This window comes from Anser cygnoides, chromosome 2 (assembly GCF_040182565.1).
Source record: "Anser cygnoides isolate HZ-2024a breed goose chromosome 2, Taihu_goose_T2T_genome, whole genome shotgun sequence".
NCBI classification, from domain to species: Eukaryota; Metazoa; Chordata; class Aves; order Anseriformes; family Anatidae; genus Anser; species Anser cygnoides.
Genome location: NC_089874.1, coordinates 104,606,096 through 104,631,932, shown reverse-complemented (window position 1 = coordinate 104,631,932; position 25,837 = coordinate 104,606,096). Strand labels below are relative to the sequence as shown.

At 35.8% G+C, this 25,837-nt stretch overlaps 1 protein-coding gene across 2 annotated transcripts; it reads right to left on the bottom strand.

Annotated features, from left to right (window-relative positions):
- Window positions 1–88: 88 nt before the first annotated feature.
- On the bottom strand, window positions 89–25,837 carry TMX3 (thioredoxin related transmembrane protein 3). Of its 2 annotated transcripts, XM_048080878.2 has the most exons (16): window positions 25,390–25,837; window positions 25,157–25,217; window positions 21,260–21,299; window positions 20,069–20,192; window positions 18,487–18,532; window positions 16,265–16,345; window positions 15,317–15,416; window positions 15,003–15,080; window positions 13,519–13,585; window positions 11,216–11,314; window positions 10,338–10,395; window positions 9,523–9,576; window positions 9,165–9,221; window positions 6,291–6,420; window positions 4,029–4,097; window positions 89–3,028 (listed from the first exon to the last, which is right to left on the bottom strand). In XM_048080878.2, exons 1-16 carry the CDS (start codon window positions 25,820–25,822, stop codon window positions 2,771–2,773), a joined length of 1,755 nt encoding a protein of 584 aa, XP_047936835.2. In that variant the 5' UTR covers window positions 25,823–25,837; the 3' UTR covers window positions 89–2,770. The 2 variants fall into 2 exon arrangements, with proteins under 2 accessions (XP_047936835.2, XP_066848845.1); XM_066992744.1 differs by lacking the exons at window positions 89–3,028; window positions 4,029–4,097; window positions 6,291–6,420 and adding an exon at window positions 6,444–6,844.

The following is a 25,837-nucleotide window of genomic DNA, read 5'->3' as shown; positions in this document are numbered from 1 at the left end:
GTTTATAAGGAGTTCTAGGAAATACTACCTCCTACAGAATACGTAATATCTGAAGTTCACACAGTGCAAATTAAGCAAAAGAAACAAGCACTTTTGTATGTTTTTATTATAGAAAAAAATAAAAGGCTTACACTTGAATTCAAAAAGCAGCAGTATTTCATGAATTTGAAGAAATTACTACAGTGAAGTTGCTTTAAGAAACCTTTTGAGATTCAAGAAAAAAAAAAGTAAAATGTCAGATTCCCCTCAGATAGCATTCTAAACTATTTGCATGACCACAATAAATCCCTTAATTGCATATCACTTCTGACATACCCAGTATATGATGCTCTTCTTTTCCCTATGCCTTGCTGAATACAGCTGAGAAAAGGATTTGGTGAAAATGGCAGTACATTTCAAGCTAAATTTTCAATAGTTCAGTACACATCTGATTGATAATACAATTAAGAAGTGCCTGAGATACATGTTTTTGTCTTGACTCCTGCAGTTGAATGTTACAATTGTAATGGATCCCAGTCTGATCTATTTCTTACACGGTATTTATAATTTTTAGGTCCATATCTCAGAAGATTTCTCAGCAAGGTCTTTGGATACTACTTTGATTATAAACACAAAAATAACCACAATAATGAAAGCTCACAGTTGAAACAGTTCCTTGCAGTGCAGCAGAATTCAGGTTTTTTGTGGGTGGTTTTTTGGTTGTGTTTTTTTTTTTTTTTTTAAATTACACATTATGGAATAAACAGTGGTGTTCCACTGACCACTTTCTTTTTTTTAGTCAAAAGCCACAGGTTTCCAGCCTCAGCCAAAATTAAACGTAATTCATTTGTACTTGAAAACTTATGAAAAGAGACAAATGAATAAAGCACCTTATTGCCTTAATAGTCCAGCATTTTGATTATTAGCACTGACTTGTGCTGAAGTCCAAGGAAACTTACAGGTTTGTCCTTAAATGACTTCTTTTTTCTTTAAACATAACACAGCTCTACATCAAGTAAAAGACATAAAGCACATTTTTTAAGCATCTCACTCTTCACATACATGCTAAAACTACTTCTCAAAGTATTCTGCAGATTTAAAAAAAAAACATTAAAAAGCAAGGAACTCAACTTACTATTTACAACCAACTATGCAAATAAAATGGAAAACTGAAAAAAGGCAATTCACAGAGAAAATAAAGAAATGAAGGAACTTATCAGACACCTGCTATTCAAAATTCTATGAACTCATCTTTTCTTCTCCTCCCAAAAGGAAAAAGGGTTGACTCGAAATCAGACACAGAATTTTTCCAAAAAAATTCCCTGATCTCCTTAAACTTTACAACAGTAACAAAACTCTTTCAAAACTCTTTCAACTCATGCATCTATGTATTATACCCTTCACTGTAACTTTAAGCCAGCTGTTACCAAGCTACTTAACCAGAAGAACCAAATTTCTTTCCTACAAGGAAAAATTATACAATACATTTTAGCCGATTATGATTTATATTACCATCAGAACTTGTCTATTTAAGATTACCAATGTCTTAATTTAAAATTCCTTAACTTAGTGCTACAGTATGGTAATTTCTTGTGTGATCAAGCTGCCTTATGTGAGAAAATAATCTGCATTATACAGAAATATTACCTTAAAAAAGGAAAAAAACAGCATGAAGACTAAGAGGAGAAGCAACAGAAGTTTTGTTTCTATGGTACTGTGACATCAACACCAAAGGCTGCTTTATATTTTATCCTTGGAGATTAACCCCGGATACGAACTAATCCTTTTCACAGTCACTGGGTTGTAGCTAAAAGTGACTTTTATAACTAAATAGGTAACAAAAACACATTATACTGACCAATCTGTATGAATGTTAATATTATGCTTCATTAACTCCCTCTTTCAAAGTAGGTAACAGTCTCAAACAGAAATATCAACACCAACTACCTCAAAGATACATAACAATCTCAATTAAATACTGTAAACATGTTTACACCGTTCAAAAAGCTTGTCACTTGGGAGTTTGGCAAAATAGATAAACAGTGCTTGCTTATACACCATTGCCGAATTTATCAAGTTGTACTGTGGTTTCAGAAAAGTGAAGATAAATTTCTACTAAAAGTCTGTGTAAGCACTCATACAAAAACAATTTAACAAGCAATCTTGCTCCAAAAAGGTTTATAACATAGTCCTCCAATATTTTTAACTGCTAACACATCCTATATCAATTAGACATTCTTGACTGACAATAATTATATTAGTACATGATAAAACAGTCCTCTAATTTATAACAATTTATATTTAACTTGATAAAATAAAGTATTTTTTCAAAATAATGTGCAACATGTAGAACATGTGACTTCCTGGAAAAACTCTAAGTTGTCTTTAGCTATCAGGTTCTGAAAGACTTTACAGGTCTCTTTTAAACTTTCTTCGTATTCAGCCTTAATTTTATCAGTGTTTAGCTGGGCTACATTATTAGTAGCTAATCACATACTAAGGTCAAGTTGCATTATCTTTATCTTGATGTTCTGGAAATGAACAATCCAAACCTTCCAAAACAAAAAGTATCAAGTCGTACCTGCAAATTCCTCCTCTGATAATCGTTAAAGACAATAAAGAACATCCATATTTCAATTTTTTTCCTATCAATATCTGAGCAAATTTGAACACATGCAAGTCAAAACTACCATAATGCAGACAAAAAGGTCCTCTTTCATGAAGATCATCAATAAATGACTATCTTCAATAAATAAGTCTATTTGGAAATTTTAGAGAATTTTTTGCTCAACTAGTCTTTTTTCTTTTCCAATAGGTCTTTCTGTTTAAGATCTCCATCTGTATAGTTTTCGTTCTTTTCCTCCTCTTGTTCTTCCTCACTGCCTTCATCTGTGAGCTCCCGATCACTGTTCTCCTTTTTAGCTGCCTCATGTTCATCTACCCCTCCATCTGTATCAGCTGTGCAGATTCCATAACACATAATGCTGATGACACCCAAGGGCAACCCAAAGAGAAAGCATCCCAGAAGCGGTGAACTCTTGAACACTGACTGTTGGAACACAAATTTGAAGTCAAAAAAACTTTCACTGAACATTCAAAATTACCACATTATTTCTCTTATTATTCTGTACGTTTATTCAGAAACATCTGAACTGAGTGAGCTTGCTGCAGAAAGGAGGTGTCATTTTAACTATTACTACAACATTCCAATAGGATGGTTAATGTTAACACGCCAACTACATATTTTATTGTTTGAAGCTCGATAAACAATTGTTTTAATAGCATTAAAATAACACTTTAAAACATTCAGTTTTAACTCTTATTTGTGCCTCATTCTCAAAAATTAGTTTGAGTCATCACAAATGATCTTGAGAAACACTGTTATTAGAGAACTTCCTATTAAAGAGTAGCTTGAAAGACTTCACTGAACAAGAGGAAGGACTTTTGGTTTCAGAAACTAGTGTCTGAACACTACACGCTGACAGAAGTTTGGAAGTTACACAAAGAAACATGCAAGTTTCAATTTAGATTCACAGCACATTTGTTTGTGTAGGACAAATGAACAAATTTACGTACATTTTCCCAATAAAATTCTGTTAAGCATTGCTAACCTCTAAGAAGAATTATAAAAATATTTGTTTCAAAACCACATCAAGTATAGTGTTTAATTCCCCTGTGCCTTAACTAATTAAATTGAAACCATAACATTTCTCAGAACATTAAAGTGCTATTACTTTCAGTCTAAGGAAGACAAGAAGGTCAAGGAGAAGATTTTGAATTCTTCTTGTTCTATCCTTTAAAATGTCATACTTTAATACAGAAAGGGAGTGAAAAAAATAAAGAAACTACATATATTCAACATCTAACACACTGAAAAATATTATTCAGACTTTAACCAAGTTAATTAGGCTTAAACTTCACATATATTACGTGTGCACGCACATGTGCATATAGGAACATGTTTCTATAAAGTATTTCTAAACTCTCTGAAAAAGGTTTGCATCTTTACTGGCAAGGTTATCATCTTGTTTACAAAAAATAAAACTTACCACTACAGTAGACTTGGCATCATAGATTATTCTCTTGATTCGTTGCAGAACTCCATCACCACCCTGTGCCTGAAATTTTAAATGGAACCATGTCAAAACTGCTGACACTTTGCAGTTATGATTCCAAAAGTTCATTCTTCAGACCTTGCAATGTTAAGTCCCTTTAGAAGGAAATGAAAAGTAATTACTCTTGCATCTCATGCTGCCCAGACACTCCAACTTCTCAAGCGTGGATAAACATTTCAACAGCCTCAAAAAATTCTCTCACAATTGGTTTAGACAATAGGTTCCAAGTCAACTGTCACTCTAACACATCTCAACATAGAGAAACACTAGAAGAAATTACCAACTGTTCCAATGCAACAATTACAGAATTGCAGAGATCTTCTGAACTTTCCTGCAGCTGAATGATATGTATTTATGGATAATGACAGAAGCAGTAAGAAAAATCTACGAAGCAATAAAAAGATATATAGGTATAATAAAAAAAAAAAGCTTTTGTCTAGCAATGATAGACTCTACCTGTGTTACCATCTAACTTAGAAGAGCCTTCAAAATACTATACAGGTCTGAAGGTAATTTGTGTATTGAACAGGATGAGTCTTCACCTTTCTCAACATGCTGAAGAAACAAATAGGACGAAAATTTACATTTTGGAGGAAGTCAACTAATCAGAGCATGACCCTGACCCAAGCCCTCCAAAACTACAAATAAAAATGAAAGACTCAAAGCTACCTAGGACCATACAGAAAGGAACAAGGTGAATAATCCAACACCTCCCAAGAAAGGGAGATAGGGAATGTTATACTCCTCCAAAATTTCACTGTGGTTCAGAAAGTTTGTTTTCTATACTAGTTTACCAGCGTACTTTAAAGACTGTCATTCCTCAAAAGCTATACAATCTCTTGGGCCTCAACACGGCTGAAGTAATACCATTTCTGTCTACAGACACCAGCTTAAATGAAATCACATCCTATATGAGCCCTCTCACATACATGTACAAGATGTGAATTCAGACAACTTTAATCATTCTAGCTGAAATATGGTAAACAAGACATAAGGGATATTATGACAAAAACACAAGACATCACAAATACAGAATTTCTCGAAGTTAAAAAAACTGGTTTAATTTGTTGTTCTCACCATAACGATATTTAAATAGAGTTAAATAAATGTAATAAAAACATAACTCAGAATTTTAAAGTGTAATAAAAATATTAAAGAAGTGAGAACTGAAGAACAAAGAGCCACCAAATAAGTTACTAGAAAACTCCTCGCCTTGCAACTGGAAACATGGCCAGTAAAGTCATGAACAGCAAGCATATTATAAGTCTACCCATATTTTATGTTGCTACATCAATTTGTCAGACTGAGTAAACCAAAGTACTCCATATGACTGAAACAACCTACAGCCTTGCTTGTCATTACACCATCTAGTAACCTAAAACTACTTTTATAACACAATGTGATTGTGTGATTCAGCTAACACAGTAAGCATTCAATACAAAGTGAACTGTCTTAAACCAACACAGGCTTCTTCTTCCAGAAGTCAGCCGAATGATTTGTTAGCACTGCCTCCCTTCATTGCAGGCTGTCTTGTTCTGTAAGCACAAATGAGAGCTCTGATCCACAATCTTTACTCATCCACATAACATAGCCTTCTGCCCAATTTACAGTCCACTGAATGTACAAGCAAACCTGAGTTTGTTTTGCCAACATTAAAAGAAAAAATTGACCAAGCCATCAATTCCATGGGGATTGATGAGGTTTGTTAAAAGATTATTTAGAGCAGTTAGATAGTAGTAAACTTGTGTCTGAAATATGCAAAGGAAGTATACCACTGTTTTTGAATTTGAACCTACCATTCATCAAGCTACTGGATTTATTAATTCATTGCCAAAAAAAAGAAGTTCAATTATGTACTCCAGAGAAATTTTAAACAAATATTTAAGGCAAAACAGGTGAATAAAAAGCTCACCATTTACCAGTGACAACAGTAAAAGAAATCAAGAGAAGTTAACATTATGCTCTACGCAATAAAGCCACTCTTGCTTTCTACCTGAGGTACTACAGTCAGAACTATGAGCAAAGGCACTCCTCAAGAACTAAGAATCATGCATTTATTGACAGTACCCAAGACAAGAAGGCAGAACAGGAAGAAAAAACATGACATGGCAACTAGAGTAACCAAATTCTTTTCCTACTTTAACATCTAATTAAATAAACACCAGCCACACATTTGAAGTCACAATGAAGACTTACTTCAGCCGTGCCATCCAAGATACTGTTAATAAACTGAACCATGTCTTCTGTATTCTCAATGTGCCTATCTGGTAGAAAATACTGCTGATTGGAAGTATTCAAAACAACAATAGTAGGGATTGTCAAGTCACTAGAAACATAAAACAGAAAGGTTAGAGATTTAAAGAAATACTGCCTACAACATTGCAATTCAAATTTCTACAGCATTTAATGGCATTCTACATCATTAATACTCTCTTCGTGTGTTCCTTATACCAGTTCCTTAAAGACAAGAAGGAAGAAGGAACTTAATGGTACAAGAATGTTTCTCATTAATATTTTCCTTCTCATCTGTGCCAGTGAAGCTACTGAAGCTTACTGTATTTTACATGCCCATAGTGACTGTAAATCAGATAGCTTGTGACTTGCCCATTAGTAAGATCTCACAGTAGCTTTGCATTTGAAATGTACTATTAGTACAACACACTACATTAGTGCACAAAGGCAAAACTTTAATCCAAAAATTCAGTCCCAGTTGATCAGCTCTAATCAATCAACTTGTGTGTGTCAAGTCAAGAGAGGAAGACATACCAACTGAAGTTCTATTACATAGTTTTTAGATATAGCAGACAAACTACAGATTTTTTTAAACCATTATTAGTCATCAGTTGACATTCACATGCATAATCATTGCTAACGATCACAGAATCAGGAAGGGAGGTGAGGATTCCAAGACACCTACAGCTGACATTACAATGATGCTGCGTACCTCAGCTTCCACAAAGATGCATCTTTTCTTTCAGTAAAATACCTAATATTCTGCTTTCTTCTTTTGTGCACAGCTTTAAGTACTATCATTTAACTCAACAGAAGCATTCTCATCCACTGCTGAAGACAGAGATAAATGATAGTATCTACTAGTGGAGTTACAGGCAAATCAATAAGTGTATTTCTACCAGGGACTACTGGTGGAATTATTCTGTCCTTTGTGAAGAAAGGGAATTTGTTGCTATGCACATCTACAAGAATAAAACGTATTCTGCAATAGATTCCTTGTGCTTCCAGAGGCTTTTTCTACCTGTTTCCACTTGCTGCCATCTAGTGGAAAATTGAAGGACTGGCAATAACCTTTTACTCAAATTATTCAGGTAACCATGTGAACCACTTCTATCACTGAACAGATTTTGCTGCTTTCTTTTAGTGCTTTTAAATTATGCTGGAAATGCATGTGTTTCATTCAAAAATAAAGTAAAAGCCTGTTAACAGCAAATTCCCCCAAGAAACACAACAAATTATAAATTCACGCATTTTGTAGATTAAGTTAGACAATCCAGTTGAACAGATCTAGCAATTATTACCAGATCACTACTGCTGTAAATAGCAGTTCTGTCTTATTTCCCTTCATTTGATTGTTCCTAGGGGTCTCATCTCCTTCTCTAGCTCCTTTGCACATCAGTTCTGGTACTCAGCAGACTACATAGTAAGACTTTTTCTTCTTTTTTTTTTTTTTTGAATCAGCAAAATAACCCCCCATATCTCCTTCCCAGAAAAACAAATGCTTTTATACCAGGTAAACAAGCTGACACATCTTAGCAGACAGTCAGATATCAGAGCCTGCACAGACAAGGCAATAATGAAGTGAGGAGGGTCTCATTTTTGACAACTAGAAAGCACTATATCAATAATCATACCATTTAACTTCAATTTAGACACAGCTGTTTTCAAATTACTTTTATTCAGGTACTAATCTGAATCTACACGCATTACACGGAAATACAGACTTAGTGCCTCCAGACTCTCCATGTATCTCCTAGAACTTTTAGTAGCACAAACACATTTGCACAGTTTAGAATGGAATATTTGCATCTCTATCTCAGTTTGTTATTCTGACCTTGTAGTCCTCTTGTGGTCTTAGATCTAGCATCCGCAACAGCTGCAAGATCAGACAGATACACGAAGACAGACACTGTATACTAGTGCAGATACTCAGGCTCTGTGCTTTGATCTCTCAGAGTGGGGCTTGGAATACTCTCCCATTACAGAGCTGGTGTATCAATCCATTACCCTCTTCCTTCACTCAGAAGGCCAGAGTAGAACAAGTGGTAAACAATAAATGCCAAGCAACCTAACTCTCCAATTATGTATTTTTGGAAAATAAGGGCAAATGTGAAGCATCTTGTTAAGCTATTTAGATATTTCAAAACGTAAAAAATACATACCAGGTGCATACAGAATCATTTATGCATTTTATACTGCTTGCCTACACGTACATGTTTGTGTGCCATTTCAACTCTCAAATCCATGGTGAAACCAGGAATTAATGATATCTGTTAACTGATACTCCAGTGCCAGCTTCTGAACAGCTAAGACACCTATCTCTGGGTTTAGGAAGACATCTTATACAATCTCAGGCAAATCCTGTACTTCATTGTTCAACTGCTTTTCAGAAAACGATGGCTCATAAAGCAAGAGCCACTTAAACATCAGCCTTAAAAATGCACCAATAAGAACAAACGTGCCTCTCCAGAAATAAAAAACATAGCTAATGAATAAACATTTGTATGTCCTGTTACAACATGACATAACTTTTGATTTTGCTAGTGTCCTGTAAATTTAACCAAGGGGGAAAAAAAAGTTCTAATAGAGTAGTTAATTTAGGAAAGTAAACCTGAAAGATGAACACTGACAATCAGCACTACCAGAAGGCCAAACTTCTAACATTAAATTACACAGCTTTAATTTAACAAACAACTGATACTATGTTATATACTGACTTCTGAGGACAGAATTTTTTTAATCCATGAAAGGCAGGGCTTCTTCAGAAGGCTGTTTTAAATTATATTTAATTAGCAACAAATACAAGCAGAAGGAATACTGAAATAAGAATTTACTTACTCCATTAGTAAGCTATTAATGTAATCATTTCCATCCATATGGCCAAACTGGAAATCCCTATAAGAAATGCATAATAAAAAGAAACAAAACAGAATAATGGATTTCAGCATCAAAGTAAATTTGTGTTTAAATAACTGCAACTGAAGATGAGAGCAAACACTCAGCAATATAACAGAAAAAACTGACAATGCTGCAGGACAGTCAGCCGCCCAAAAACACTGTTAATGGAATGGTCTTATTAAAATCAGCATACAAATTCAAAAAACAGATACTGTAACATTTCTCAGGTGAAAAAATAACCGTCTTGGAAGGGTTAATGCAGAAGTTAAATTAAGATATTGTAGAAACGTCTGCATACCTGTGAAAGTGATCCCGATAATCTCTAGCAACTTCCTGAATAATAGATTTTAGTCTGGAGGGGGGAAAAAATAAAAAGAACAACACTGAAAATCCAGTATATACTCCATTAAAATCCAAACATTTAGATTTCCCCAGTAAGTGGGGAATAGTATCTCAACAGCACTTAGGATTCGCTACCCCTCAAACAAAAAAACACCTTGTTCATCTTGCCTTTACCAAACTTGAAAAAAAACAAACAAACAAACAAAAAAACAGATGATCTGGGAAAATAGTATATATGGTATTTGAGTATTTTCTTAGCTTACTTCTGTGTGCAATCAGAAAGAGACAGAGGAAAGTCTTGTTCCTCCCAGTCTCTTCAGCAAGTTATAACTCAATCGAAAATGCTTTTTTTATGCAAGTTCTGCAAGTTAATTGTCAACCATCACTAAATTCATTTTAATGCAACTGAGATGAAGTCTTTTGTTTAACTTTACCAAGTTTATCTCAAAATTATGTGCATTCAGGTACTGTCTTCCATGTTAAAAAGTTATGCAATCACTGTTTGTTCCTGTGATTTCACTGGTAAGTGGGAGAAGAGTGATCCAGAAACATGCATCACCCCCCTGAAAATTCACATGAGCTTCAGAGCCATAAATTGAGTCAAGTCAGTATGCTGAAGTCATAATCTAGAGAACATTCACAAGTTAAAACCTTCCACTTAGCCTAGCATTTCTGAATACTTAAACTTCCAAAATTCTGTAAATCAGTGAAGTAGTTTTCCACCATATGAGCACATTTCTCCCACAGTGTCACCAATACTGAATTCTGTACCTGGTATGTTCCAGTGAAGAGTTTTTATCATCAATAACTGCAATAGCCACAAGTTTTCCTAAAATAAGGAATAGAATGCTTGAAACCGTTTAAAAATGAACACGCAAATACTGCAACATTTCTGCAAATACTCTATGAAATATAGGTATAACTATTTTTTTCACAACCATGTAAGAACACAGACATTTTATAACCTTTAAAACCTCAAACAAGTCAATGCATGCACTGAATATAAACTTCTTTTTAAATGGGAGGTAAATTATAAGGTATCCTGACCTGGAAAGAATCAACAGGGATAGCATTTCTTCTGCTACTTCCGTATATGCATGCCTTTAAAAGCAGTAGAAATCATTCCAGAAGTCACTTGCATGCAAAGCTCTCATTTAACTTGAAAAAAAAAATTTACCAAAGAAATGCTAAAGTATTCTGAAACAGAGGTCCATTTTGGCACTTGGTAGTCTTCCTTCCTCACCATATCTACTCTAAAGGTATCTGAATCAGAGATACATTTAAGTTCATCCACATACAAAATTTTAAAGTATGTTCATAAAACCATCAGTATTCCAAGAGTTAACATATAATTCAAGCAAAACCTACACTGCTGTTCAATTAAAAGCCTTACTTAGCTTTTGTGAATACCACAGGATTAGACATACTTATCTTTATGTTGTGAGTAAAGGACTAGTGCAGGCTTTGGATGAAGACTCTAGTTAGTAGAAAAGGTCTAACTAACTTCAAAAAACAGCAGACATCATTAACGCTAACTTTCAGAACAAGCAGTTTTTCGTTTTAGTGCTGTTTCTTAGTGTTCTTTATTTTTCCTTAATGCTTAAGTTCAGTTTCAGAGATCACAGACTTCAAACGTAACAGCATCTCACCTGTATCTCCAAGTTCATATAACGTGAAGCCATCTACATTAAGGTAACCTTGAAATCTTTCTCGATTTATCCAGGATGACAAGTCACCATCTTCATATTCTAAAAAACAAAGAACGTTAGAAGTTAAAGACACATCATGAATTAACAAATACCTTTTTTTTTTTTTGTAAGGTGAGCAATTGGATTTATTAATGTCCAGTGAGCAGTATGCTCTCATTCCTAAAATATTAGTATTAGGCAGAATGCTAAGTTTATAGTAAACTACTTTCATTGCTAAAATGCTCCAATTGCATGACCAGCTGACTTTACCTCAACTGCCCCCCTGTTCCCTCCCAAAGATTCCAAAAGAAGTGAAAGGCAGAGAAATAATTAAGTATTTCCTATACTCTACCAAAGATTTAGGCTGTAACTCCGCACATTAAACGTCAAAGTTTTATTCATGGAAATAATGTCAGCACTTCAGATGCAAACAGCATTCCCCCCGCTTCTTTTTGTTGTTGTTAGACACATTACTAGACATATCAATTTTAAAACTTCTCATGCTACTTTCAATTATTAAATAAAAAGTACGAAAAATTGATTTGATGACTCCTTTTTATCACGTCAAGGATAAACAATACTGTTCTAGGAGACAAGTGTGACCCACTACAGAAAGGAACAGTTTAAAACCCTAAGAAGAGTTTCAGACTAAGAGAAGAGATACAAAAATACACAAAGCAATGTTTGTGAACATTAAATGGAACAGAGGAGTCCAGAAAAGGTAGATTCATTAACAGCATTGTGAATGTAAACACAAATATTTATGTATAATTCACAATCAGTTATACTGAAGACTGTAATTTCAAATGCTAGATGTTCTGACCCATAAAGAAACATATGATGCACGTATATATACATACATATATAAATGTATATTAAATAAATTTGCATTAAATCCTAACATTGGGTAGAGTGAATCATCACTAATTTTAGGTTAACGCTGAACTGTCATAAGATTGTAACATGCAATTTCAAGTATAAAGCTTCCCACGGAGCTACATCCCTTACTGTGGAAAAAATACAGATGAGGCCAGAACTGAGAAATGAATTTTGCTAAACCATTTCCTTTATGAGATTTTCAACTTTTTTCTCAATTTTAACAATTACACATACAACCTTATCCAGCCTCTCATAACATGTTACACGTATAACTTTATCCAATCTGTTATAGTATAAATCAAATTATGCAAACAGTATATTTTTAGTCCTTTATGAGTAAAATTTTTACAAAATACATTAGAAAAAGCAAGCTTAAAACGCATATCCTCTTTTTATCTATATGATAGGCATTCTGTCAGTGGCATTTCAGAAACAGTACTATTCTCATGTGGATGTTCTAGAGTCTACAAGCTGAACAAGCCAGTCAGAATAGTTTATGCCACCTAAAATCATGCATCAACTGTTGCAGTAACAGTTCACATCGCCTTCACCTCTTTTTGGGAGGCACATTTTCAGAAATGGAAAAAATCACAGATTGAAAGTTCAACTGTTCTGTGCACGCTTGATCAGTTATCCAGGGAGAAGTTATGCTGCCTAATCCTTTCCCACTACCAATATATAAGTAACACAAATACAAAAGTCACATATGCTCAAAGCTGTCATTTAAGTCTCTCTAAATTTTAATATTGAGAATAAAGGCAGGATCAGTTTCCTTCACAGTTTTTAAAGGAAGAATTGCTGTACTAACTATACAGCCTGTATTATCAATACACAAAAAGCTACTTTACTGGAGTAAAGTACAAATCAAATTAAGTTCAAGAGAAAGATATGATGGTCAGGAAGACTATTTAGAGATAATCTGATTAAATGTTTGGAACAGTAAACTCATCTATTAGATATGATACTGTTTTTCTTTGTATCTGGATTTCCCAAAGCCTGTGTTAAGTGACTCCTCTTCAGCAAGAGTTTTCTTCTACTTTTCATGTAATTGATTTGGACAGTGAGTGAAGGAAAACATTTTAATGCCATTTTAATGTGTTTTAATGCCAGCAAAGCAATAATATTAGAAGCTGTGTCTCACTGAATAACACAAAGTAACCCCTTTAACTTCTACTTCAGTATGGATAAAAACCAATTCCTTCTCAAATGCATTTTGTTCCGTAAGTAATTTTTTCTCTATTCCTTCATGAAATAGCTGTTATTTATCACAAAATTGGGGAATTTCCCACCATCCCAACTTGACCTTCATAAAAATTCCGCTTCTTCCAGTTTCTCCATATATGTTTTCAGTATCTTGCCTTAAGGTAGTGTACACTTTTACTTACCATCATATACAAAGTAAGTTCCATCTTTGAAAACAACAACAGCAGGCAATTCAGGCAAGGTCACATACTGAAAGAGGGATGTTCTTCAATTAATCCACGGTAGAGTAGAATTTTTTTTAAACAAGCATCTCAGAAGTGTGGAAATGTAGCCCAGTGGAAAATTTTGAAACATTCTCTGTGTACATTTATAAACATAAACGCCCCCAATTTTCCACTATCACAAAGTAGTGCAACATAAACCTATTTTTGACAGGTAGGTCTCACAAACTAGAAACCAGGCAGGATTTTTAATAGTATCTGCAACAGCATGAAGAAAGTTTTATTGAAGTTTGACATTAACTTTAGACAGCTCGTAACATGAGGGTTCCATCAATCCTGTACTGTTCTCTGCTCTCAATTTGTGCTGTTGTCAGTATACCTGTCATACAGTTGCTTCTACTAAATGGTCAGTCAACAATACTGAATAGTAAAAGAGTAACACTGATAACATGTCCCACTAAATCTGGGCTATATTTCCTGTGGTTCAGGCTAATGGAAATACAAAGACATTTGTTGTTTCTGGGAAATATAAGAACAGTATCATGAGTACTTTTCTAATTGACACATGTTCTGTAATCATTCTGCATTATCTTTCTTGGAACAAAATGTAAAAACTAATCGGCCTGTTATGTAATAGCTCATATTAATGAGCAAGAAGGTTAATTCTAGACATTGGAATACATAGATGGCTATAAAAAAATATGCTAGTTCACACTCTGCTAATCTGAAAGTAATTTCAAGGTTATACGTTGTCAGATTCTGAGCAGACATATATCCCATTTGGAGATAACTAGAAATGAAAAAGCCTCTTGATTTTGCTTCAGCACTTAAGTAACAATGATTAGACTAACAACAGTGGTAGCATTTTTTCATCCTTGTGATTAAATGCAAAATTATTTCCTTTCCATCAAAGAACCCAATCTTCCAAGAGCTACAGTAGGATTCTGCAGCCATCAGACTGGACAGACTAGTGTTTTGATCAGCTGTATTGCACACACTGTGAAGAACTTATTTTTCACTGAACTCCCTGATACTCATGGTTACCAGTGGCATCCCACACTCCAGACACTCAAACTAGTTATAAAAGTGGCTGGTGAAAGGGCTTCCAGGAGCAACAAGGGCTTTGCATCAGCTCAGAAATGAACTATACATATTTTTGAGTAGGTTTGTGATTTAACATAAATGTGATTTAACCAGTTTATTAACTGGTTTTATATTAACTGGTTCAGTAATATTACCGAACAAGCCATTTGTGCAATAAAATGTAAGTAAACAAACTTTGTTTGTTTTTTTTTTCTCATACAGACAAAAAAATGGAATGTTAGTGTAATTAGTTTGAAATTTATCAAAGACAAATATACTGCAGTAAGCAATCTCTTGCTACCAAAACCTGCACAGGAGAGCTGTACCATTTCTATGGAAATAGTAGGAGCTGAACAGCTTACCTCAGGTAGCACATCTTCTGAGGCAGAAAAAAAGTATGTATAAACAATTAGTTCTGAAGCAACTTCAATGTATTTTTCCTGCAAAAATACAAACATTTTTTTTTAATGTCTCAACTTTGAGTATGCTTTAAAGGAATGCTTTGCAACTTACCTTATCTTCAAGGACTCATTAGAAAATATGGTTAGGACAAAAGATTGTGAAAACACTTATTAAAAGCATGTACTTTCTCCAGTCTCTAAACTTTTTAGACATTATTTTAAACTATGTCTGTGGAGAGCCAAAATAAATAACTTTATTTAATCAAGTTTCAAACCTTTAAAGGAGATTCCCCACCAACATACACAAAAAGTACACGATGCCTCTTTTGCACATGCTCGAACATATGCTGGCTAGGAAGTGGCCTGATAAGAGGTCTGGGAAGAAAAAAGAAAAGAAAAAAAAAATCTTAGTTTCTGCAAGCTGCAAAAACCCAAATAGAAATCCCCAAGAAAATGCACAGGTGGTTTCTTTTTCTAAATTTCCCTATTCAAATTCATTTTATTTAATTTATTATTTCAGTTTCTATTAAAAACTGAAAACACCCCCCCGATTACCTTGCTATGTTCCTCAAATAACACACAAATTTCAAGTCAGTATCTTTTTGTACAAAACGCTGTCACGATGTTAACATCCAAGCCATTTACCAACTGTACAATCATTTGAGAGAAAAATTTCTGAATGTAAGGACAGCAGGCAGAGGACATAGTCTTCTAAATAAATATTCTTTAAAGATTCTAGTTATTAGAGATCACAGACACTCCTAAACTACAGAATTCTCAACAATAATTAAAACTTTAAATTCATATGAATGTCACTTGATATCTAAGGATGAAAGGAAGTAACTTGATTCTTTTTTCTCCCCAAAGGCCTCTCAGTATGAGTATTAAAATGATTCTGTCTTAGTAATGTCTCTATATATTAGCCAACATTTAGGGCAGTATCCTTGTCTCTGGCTTCCATGAGTTTCCTTTATCCATATTTTTCACTACTTTGAAAAGCCCTAGTTCTTAGTTCTTGCACCATAAAGAAGTGCAAGTATGACTAGTCAGTCTCTATTTGCCTTCTCCATGCCACTCAACAACAACCTCACATGCAACCACGTGTATATTGCACATAACTTTTCATGCCAATGACTTTTTTTTTTTTAATTAATTGCATTTCTGGCCCACCTCAAAATCCTACAGAAGTCACAAGAAGTAGTCTCACAGAATTCTATACTTACCCTGCTACTCTATTAGCAAATTCAATTATATCATCTTTTGTTCTAGGTCCTCTATAGTTGTATGCCAAATCACCTTTTAAGCTGGATAAACAGGAAAGGAAAAAAAAATGTAAAGAACGAGCACATATTAAGAAGCCACAAATTCTGAATAACAGAGTAAAACCAACAAAGCTGTAGCTGCACATGTAGCCCTGCAGAGAAGGACCTGGGGGTTCTGGTGGACAAAAAAACTCGTTATGAGCCAGCAGTGTGTGCTTGCAGCCCAGAAGGCCAACTGCGTCCTAGGCTGCATCAGAAGAGCCCAGCAGGTCAAGGGAGGTGATAGTCCCCTTCTACTCTGCCCTTCTGAGGCCCCACCTGGAGTGCTGTGTTCAGGTTTGGGGCCCCCAGCGCAAGAAGGATGTGGACCTGGTAGAGCAGGTCCAAAGGAGAGCCACCAAGTTGATCAGACGGCTGAAGCGCCTCTCCTAGGCTGAGAGTTGGGGATGTTCTCTCAGCCTTCAGAAGGGAAGGCTCTGGGAAGACCTCACTGAGGCCTTTCACTACTTAAAGGGGGCTTAAGAAAAGATGGAGAGTGACTTTTTTACATAGGCAGATAGTGCTAGGACAAGGGGGATCAGTTTTGAATGAAAGAAGGGAGATATGGATTCTTTACTCTGAGGGTGGTGAGGAAAAGTTTGCACAGAGAAGCTGTGGATGCCCCATCCCTCAAAGTGTTCAAGGCCAGGCTGGATGGGGCTTTGAGCAACTTGGTCTACTGGGAAGTGTCCCTACCCATGGCAGGGGGGTTGGAACTGGATGATCTTTAAGGTCCCTTCCAACCCAAACCATTCCATGCTTCTATTCTATGTAGAATTACTCAATCTTCACACTTTTATTAGTCATCTGTTAGCAAGTGATAAACAAGTTTATTTGTCAAATAATCAGCCAAAACAAGTTATCAGCAAAAAAACAAAATTCGTTAATGGAATCATGGAGTAAAAATTTATTTATAGAATACCTAACTTACTGATTTCTAAAAGTAATTACTATTTTTTTTCCTAGTGCACAGCAGTCGTTTACTTTGTAAAGACACCCGTCATTGGGAACATTTGCTTGTAATACAATAACAAAAACAAACACCAAAACTTCAGCATCACTTTTTTTGTTGTTGTTAATAACTGAAAAGTACCAAATGATCTGCAAAACCTTCTAAATATATCTACTAAACTAAGCACTTCCATGAAGTGTTGGTCAGTTTATTATTCTTTGCTGGCAGGGAATGCAATGTGTTTGCACTGTAAGTGTATTCAAGTAAGATTTACTACATTCTAACAGGGTTTTATTTGAATCCAAATAACTTTAGAAAATCCACATAAAGAAAGCAACCGTTAAACCAATTTTCTATGATTCTATACGTCAATAAAGTTTTCATCCCTAAAGATTAATATGCGAAACGTCTGACCCATTTTTGAGAAACCTAAGCTGAAAAAATATATTATAAATACTATTTCCTTAAACAATGAACTGCTAAAGCTCAACATATTCAGTGAAAAGTAGCCAAAATTAATAACTCTTTATTTGACATGACCTTGTACTAGACTATACACTCCACATATTATAAGTACATATAATAACATTAAAGAAAAAAACGCCATAATATTATCCTCCATCAGTTTTTCAGTTAGTGAAGCAAGAAAAAAATGCCACATATATGCCCTTTGCCAAACTGCTCTCACATTTTACCCTACACAGTAACCACTACTGTCAATTACATAAGATTTTCAGGAACACTTAAGGGAAGGGAGTCGTAAATTAAGAAAGTGTAATCAGCAACTTATAGAAATAAATGGGAAGACTTAGGTATGCACTTACTGCCTGAATCACTCTTAAGGCAAAAAAAAAATTGGCACATAACATTCATTTTAATATTTCATTCTTATCATATATATGAAATATATATTTATAGACACTTTTAAAGTTGCATATAAAATAGAAAGCAAATGAATTCCAAATCTGCTAAACTATTTTTTTAAAAAAACAATTCAGTAATATCAAGCATCTTGATTAGAATTTCAAAGCAAAACACAGTCCAGCCAAAATCACTGATATCATCAAAAGGGGATGGTGCTTTTTTTGTTTTGTGTTTTTTTGTTTGTTTTTAAATAGAGAACACTTTCTTTTATGAGATCAGTTTTAGGAACGGTAACTTAAAAATAATTTAATGGGAAGCATCAACTTACAGCTTAATTGTTGGATAGCCTCGCACTCCAAATTCAGAAGCAATACCTGAAATACATGCATTAATGCCAAACTGAACCAAATGTTTCCTGCTCTCCTAACTTCAGGCTTAAACAGTGCTTACTATTCAAGCCACATAAATAAACAAAAAGCCTACCAATGAGTTCAATATTAATTATTTCCTTTCAAAATTTGCTGTTAGAAAACTTCATTACATTTGGGACCTCCTTCTGTGGTACTGCAGGCTCCCAGCATAGACTCCAGATTTAGATGCCATAAGTAAAATTGCATGAGAACCAACTTCACCAGAAATAGAGGCTTTCTAAACAATCAGTCACTTACCTGCTGCTTGCTAATTGATAAAAAAAAAAAAAGAAAAAAAGACTATAGCAGCACTTTTCCAGACCCCACCCTGCCTCACATTTGTCATTTACAGTATAATTTGCAATATCCTCTCCAGTTGTGAACGCAAACTGCCACCTTAAACAATACCTTCCAGTCAATTCAGTGTTTTCCAGAAGTTAAAATAAGCACTCTTAAAATAAAAAAAAAATCTAGAATAAGTCTAACTTCTAACAATGCCTCTGCAATTCCCTGCCGAGTGTGGGGGCAGGAAACACCAAAAACCTGCACTAAAAATGCACAAAAATTCCATACTTTTAAGCATAAACATTCTGAAGCTACCAACCAGATGCCAGAGGAGCAAATATGGGAGGACCTGTGTGCAGGGCTATGCATAACAATTCAGAAATTGTGTCTTAAGATTGTTTGCCTGGGTCAAAAACCTAACTGCACAGAACAACAAATTAAACTAGCAATTCACATACTTGCATCTAACTCAAAGAAGACCGATCTAAGAAACACACAGACTATGCTCAATTTCATTCTGATCCTTTCCTCTCATATTTGTTTTGTAAAAAAAACTAGAACACATTATGTGTATTAAAATATTCAATCACAAGAGCTGTCGTTAGGTAGATTATTTCCCCTTGCAGAGATCTTAAAGCACAGTTGAAAAAACTACAGAATAGACAGGTTTGATTTTTGTTTGGGTTTTCAAAAGATTCCAGCCATGGAGATTGCTAAAATTTTCTTAGCATCACAGAAGAGATTTATTTACACCCTCATCATCTTCTGGTGATACGAAGAATGCAGTATAGGCAAACAGCAGCAACTATGCTAAACCCAAGCATGATTTATTTTACCTTTGATTGCATTCAGTGGACTTCTAAGGCAAACCTGCACAAAAATTCAAGTGATAGCAACAGAATAGTCGCCTGGTAAGGTAAAACTGCTGTATCCTCATTCCATATAGCTACCAGAGGCAAAATTTATTGAATGCGTTATATACATTTAGTTTCCAACTCAACATTTGATGACAAGCTACCCAAAGTTCAGATAGGTCACGATGCTTCACATTCCCATTGGGAATACAAATTATTTACAGCTAACCACTCATGTTCCTTCACAGTCATGTGTGTGCGCCCAGCTGCATTTCCTTCTGATATTCTCAAGGTTGAATTACCTTGATTTCATAAAGCCTTTACATTGGGAAAACATTACCCCCAACCAAACAATACTTACTAGAAAAGGAAGTTGCATCCATCTTCCCAACTCTTACTGGAGAGCCCATGTTTTTCATTTCTATACCCACTTCATTCCACACTGGCTCCAATTTCTTGCAGTGGCCACACCAAGGTGCATAAAACTGAGAAGGAAATACATTGCATTAAAAAAAAAAAGGAGAGAAGTTAATTAGCCCTCAGATACAGTAGAAAGATTTATTTTTAAGCCTGCACGTTACTTACAAGGCTGAAGTGACAAACTGAGCTTTTACGATTTGGTGATGCTTTTAATATGAAAGCAGAAGTTTGAAAAGAATGCACTCAGTTGCTGCACTATTATACCATTTCTTCTTTATAAAAAGAAACTTGTGTAGCAACTATTTAAAAAAAACTCTCAAAATACTTTCCTCTATTTCTGGAAAGTTAAAACATCATGTAATCAATCTATCCAGGAATATGAACTTATTTGCCAAATGTAAGAGGATATGCATACTTCCCAAAGCTGTCCCTCTGGATTTCATTTTTTTCAGGAACCACCTTTATACAAACATAGTGTAAAATCAATCCCATTTTGTCAAGGCCAAGCAGATCTGGGAGACTTCACTTTATCTTTCTGCCTATGCCTTCCTGCAACACCTCAGTAAAATTAACAGGGAAGATTCCAATGTAAATTTCAATGTATAACAAGATCAGGTGGCAAGCAGATGAAGTTGGATTTTGTCTAATCAATCCTGAAGCAGCATATATGGTTTTCACCACTCAAATATCATATCTTTATTATCTTTCCAAGTGTGTTGGAAAGAAAGAAACCTTTCGTATATTTGATGTTGTAGCGCTAAATATCTAGCACAAATTAGCTGATGTAGCTAGAATGGAATTGTAAAAAAAAAATCTGCATGCAGGTTATTAATTACCTCCTCACTGTGTTAGACAATCTGCTTTCCTTTTTAAGGACTGTAAAATATAGGATGAAGCCTGTCTGCATTCAATACTCAGTCTAAATCCTGTTTCATTCTGAATAATGCAGGAAGATTGCTTATCCATCCTGTCAAAAGAATAGTCACGTAATTTTTCTGCACCACATACAAATGAATTTCCAGATGATGAAGCACCCTTACTACAGAGTAACATCATACATTTTATGCTTTGATTTTTACTAGCTTGGTATGAAATGAAGAGCAAGTCTTCAATTTTTTCCTCATATACTCACATCTACAAGCCAAATGTCATCTTTACGGTTTTCTTTAAACCTAGAAGGGAAGAAAAAATATATCTGAATATATTAATATATCTGGAAATAAATATATGAACTGTATGTGCAAAGAAGTAAAAGTCTACAATTAATCCATTATAAAACTACAGATACTAGATTTCTGTTTTGTTTCTTTCTTGGAATGGGGAGAAGGTGTGGAAAAGGAGGAAAGTTTTTTTTCATTAAAACAGCTTCTGCATGTGCACAACTATTTTTTTAATCAATTATGCTTTTATGACCGTTTGCCAAGACCAAAAGCAAACTAGAACCCAAAAAACATACCAAAACCTCAAAAAAAATTTGATTACGATATGTAAGCTAAGCAGGAAAAGTGTTTTCTTGCTATTCTTGTTATATTAAACACTGCATACTGTTAACTATTCAGAATACATAACACTTTTGTAGATGAACTAATTCACTTTCCTAGACATTGGTTTACACTGTTAATCTTTGCTTTACTGAATGTACAGTAAATTATTTTTGTGTTACATGCAGAGCAATTTTAATTCAACATCCTTCAACATTCTACCTCTCTACTCCTTTTCATCCACTACAGGTGTTATCAGTTTAAGTTTTTATAAAAGTTAAATGAAAAAACTTAATGGAAAATAAATAATTTGAAAATAAAACTGATGAAAACCATGGATACACTGGTACTATTGAATACTCTAATGATAGAGCAATGACATCTTAGTGAACTGACTGACTATCTTTACTAACAACAAATCTGTCGCTAAATGCAAAAAACTCCAAACAAAAATAGAACATGATGCATCAAAATCCCAGGGTACCTCTTGAAACGTTATTTACACATTTCACTGCACTGTTGTCACTACAAAAAAATCATGGAAATTCTCTCATTACTTAACTATTTCTATTTTGAGAATTAAATAAACTACATTTTTTATGTAAGGTTGTTTCTTGTTATAAAAAGATGGGCTTTCATAAAAGTGACTAGAATTGGGAGAAATTACAGAGCCGTTTGAAACTTTTAATTACAAACTTATGGTGGTAATTTGAACCCTTTTTTGTTTTATTGATGGCATATCAAGGTTGCAACACTTAAAGCGGAAAAGGTATTTTTAGTGACTAATAGCTACAGTAAAGCAACATTTTAAAGTCATGATTACTTTAGTACATTATCTCACTAAAAACGTGCTACAGAGCTAGTGAGAACTAGTTAGAGCCTAGCATCTCTTGAGAACTCTAATGAAGCTCCAGCTACCTTCCAATTATGAATACAAATAATTGCTTATGATGCAAGAGGCAGAAAGCAGCTACTGAAGCATCAGGTACTGGGCTAAACTTGCATTTAGAGCATCACCTTTAGCATGTAAAAACAAGAATTTACAATGAGTTGTTCTCCCTGTCACAGTATGACTATATTCCAAGAAACTGTATTGAAATTGTACAGAACACTAAAGCACTTGGAAAGGTAGGCTGAAGTCTTACAAAACTAGTATACAGCAAGAAAATGAAAGAAAGGGACCACCTGAAGACTGTACATTCCAATGGAATTTAGTAATTTTGCCAACACATTCACTGGGCCTAAGAAAAAACTAATCATTGTTAGAATTGTAGTATAAGTTGTACAGCTGATTTAACAGCATCTATTTAGTTAAAACATCAACATCCACAGAAATTAAAATCCAAAGCATAACATTACCAAAACTAGCCTGATAGTTGTTTTTGTCAATGATTAAATTATTAGACCATATCAAAGCAGCTATACACACTGTTGAAGAAAAAATTATCTGTACAAACAGGTATTTCAGCATTTTCTACAGGTGCTGTTTCTAGGCCCTGTAAATACATTCCCAAGAACAAAATTTTAGTGTTTTCTTGTTAACTGTCCTATGCAATCCTCTTGCAGTCAGTAGACACAGGTATAGTCATATGGTGGAAAGATGATACAGGTGTTGCATATCCTTGAAACAAAATGATTTGTCTCAAAAACATACAACCTCCCAACATTTGGAGGAATACTATGTAATCAAATGTTCCCTCACCGCCATTTAAATACATACCCCATAAAGAAGACCGTCAAAATTTCATGGGACTTAAAACCAACCCAGCTGCTGCTTCCACTCCCCCCTCTCCCTTCTCACTTCTCTTGCACCATTTCTGATGATTCTGATCCTGGGCCAAGCTCCGACAGCATCCTCACAAACAGTGAAAAATACTTCCTTTTCAGTCAGGTCACTACCGCTTCATTATCACATTGCAACAACTCAGCAAGTATTGCAGGATGAGTACTGATCTGAGGCAGCCAGCAGTAAGGTTAGAATAAATTGATAGGAACCATCCATTTTATTTTTTTTTAAAGAGCTTTCATTAGCAGCAAAAACTACATATATTTTGGGTATCCATAAAATTGGGAAACTAGAAACTTTTACCAGTCACTGCTCACAATTTCTTCTTTTTTTTCTTCCCCCCCACAATTTGCCAGTTAGCTAAAAAGCAAAAGCTATCCTGAACAACTTACTACTTAATTCCTATTCCCAACTGTAAACTCTGGCATTGCTATAGTTAAATAGTTGAAAAGAGTTCTAAAACAGGATTTTCTTTAATCAGCTATTTCACAAAAGTTACATGACTACAGAATTATGCTTCTTTACTCCAAACAATTACATTTAAATTTACACCTGTGGAAACATGATACGGGAACATGATGTGGGAGCAGATGCACATTACTTTATTCACTTAGTCTCTTTACCTTCAGTATGAGATATGAAAATATGAGGTATGGAACAAAAACAAGCTTTGAAAATCAACTCCAAGTGGTTCCTGCGCTCCAGCTACTCTTTCATAACACTTTAAACCCCAGTCAGAGATACTGAGGTATCTATCTCTCTTTGATGCCCTTTCAATACATTCCCACTCCCTCCCCCATAACTTCATTGCAACTCATTTGATCCTATGATTATCCGCTCTAGCTGAATCAGCAGTACATTTAAAACACAAGTGAATGGTTTTTGACCCCATAGCTAAATGAAGCAATTTATCATGGACTGAAGCCTCATGAAATTGCCTGTGACTGACTTAAGTTTATTACAGAGCTGCTATCTAATACCTTCTCTGACAGAAAATACTTCCTATACTTTCTATTTCCACCCTAATAATCACGCTGCTTTCTAGTACTTCAGACCAACTTGCTGATCTGACCAAAAAAAGTTATATTCATTTTCAGAAAGTTAGTTTTTAGCGGGAACAGCAAGTACATCGCCACAGAACTACTACAGTGAAGCAAATAAAGGCAGTACACAACTAGGCTAAGAGCAGGAGTACCCGTTTCAACACTTTCACCACGTTAGGGCTACATTTGCTGTAAAAGCATGTTTTTACACTGGAACACAACTGGCACTTCAAGCAGCCATGGGCCAGTTGAGCGAGCCTGCTTTTTTCCTCTTCCGTTTCTGGCCATGCATGAACACACATTTACCCTTCCTTCCAACTCCCTGTGGCAGCCACATGGCAAAGGCAAATGCAGAATTTAGTGAAGCATAATCAGCTTTAATTTGGGATGGCTATCGGGTCACCAGCATTCTTTCTTTTCTAGTGGAATAAATACAAGAAAGCCTGAGAACACTTTTACAAACGGCACCCATAACAATACCTCAAAACAAACCCTTAAAACTAAAACATTCCCCAGCTTAGTTGATGACAACTACTAAATGAAAGCCACGGCCTTTCTGCTATTCATTTTAAGGAATAAATGAACTTTTGCGGTGTAATTTTCTGGACTACCACACGCTGCACAGAACCATCGATCCTGGGTATGTGTCCAGGTACGTTTTTTCCACCCCGCCCCCAAAAGCCATCCAACACTTAATTCAAGACCCCCCCAGCACTTACGATTCATCCAGGTCCTCTACAAAAACCGCACCTGACGATGCCAGCGCGAACGCAACCACCGCTAGGCAAAGGAAAAGCGTACCGTGAGTAATCCCCGCCGAGCTCTGCGAGCTCCCGCAGCCGCCTCCTTCCTCCCTCTCCCCCTGCGCCTCCGGGACCCTCTCGCGGGACCCTCTCGCAGCCCCCAAAACCCTCCCCGAGCCCCGGCTCCCTGCGCAGACCCCCGCCTCCACCTGCCGCCCAGAGGGGGCTGCCCAGCCGGCCGCCCGCCGCCGCTGCCATGTTGCGAGGAGCCCCGGCAGGGCCGGAAGGGGAAGCGGCGGGCGGCGGCACCGACCTCTCACCGCCGCGCATGGGCGCAGGAGGCGGGCGGAGGCTGCTGCCTGAGGGGGTAGCGGCGGCCCCGGCCCTGGCAGACGTAGGGCTCGTTCCTGTCTTTCTTGAGGGTGTCGCCGGGTTTGGGTAGCTGTGTTTGGGAACGCAGAGAGCTGGGGCACTCGAAAACTGGTTCTTCAGGCCTTGAAGCATCCCCACGGTCTCTGCCTTCGGTTGCAGGTGGAAGGCTTGCCCTCGTTTCTGAGGCTGCACGGTGCAGAGCCTGCCGAGAACCCGGCATTGTGATCTCACCCACGGTTTGCAGAGTTGGGGGCCTCCATACCCTCGCATTAAATAAAAACTATG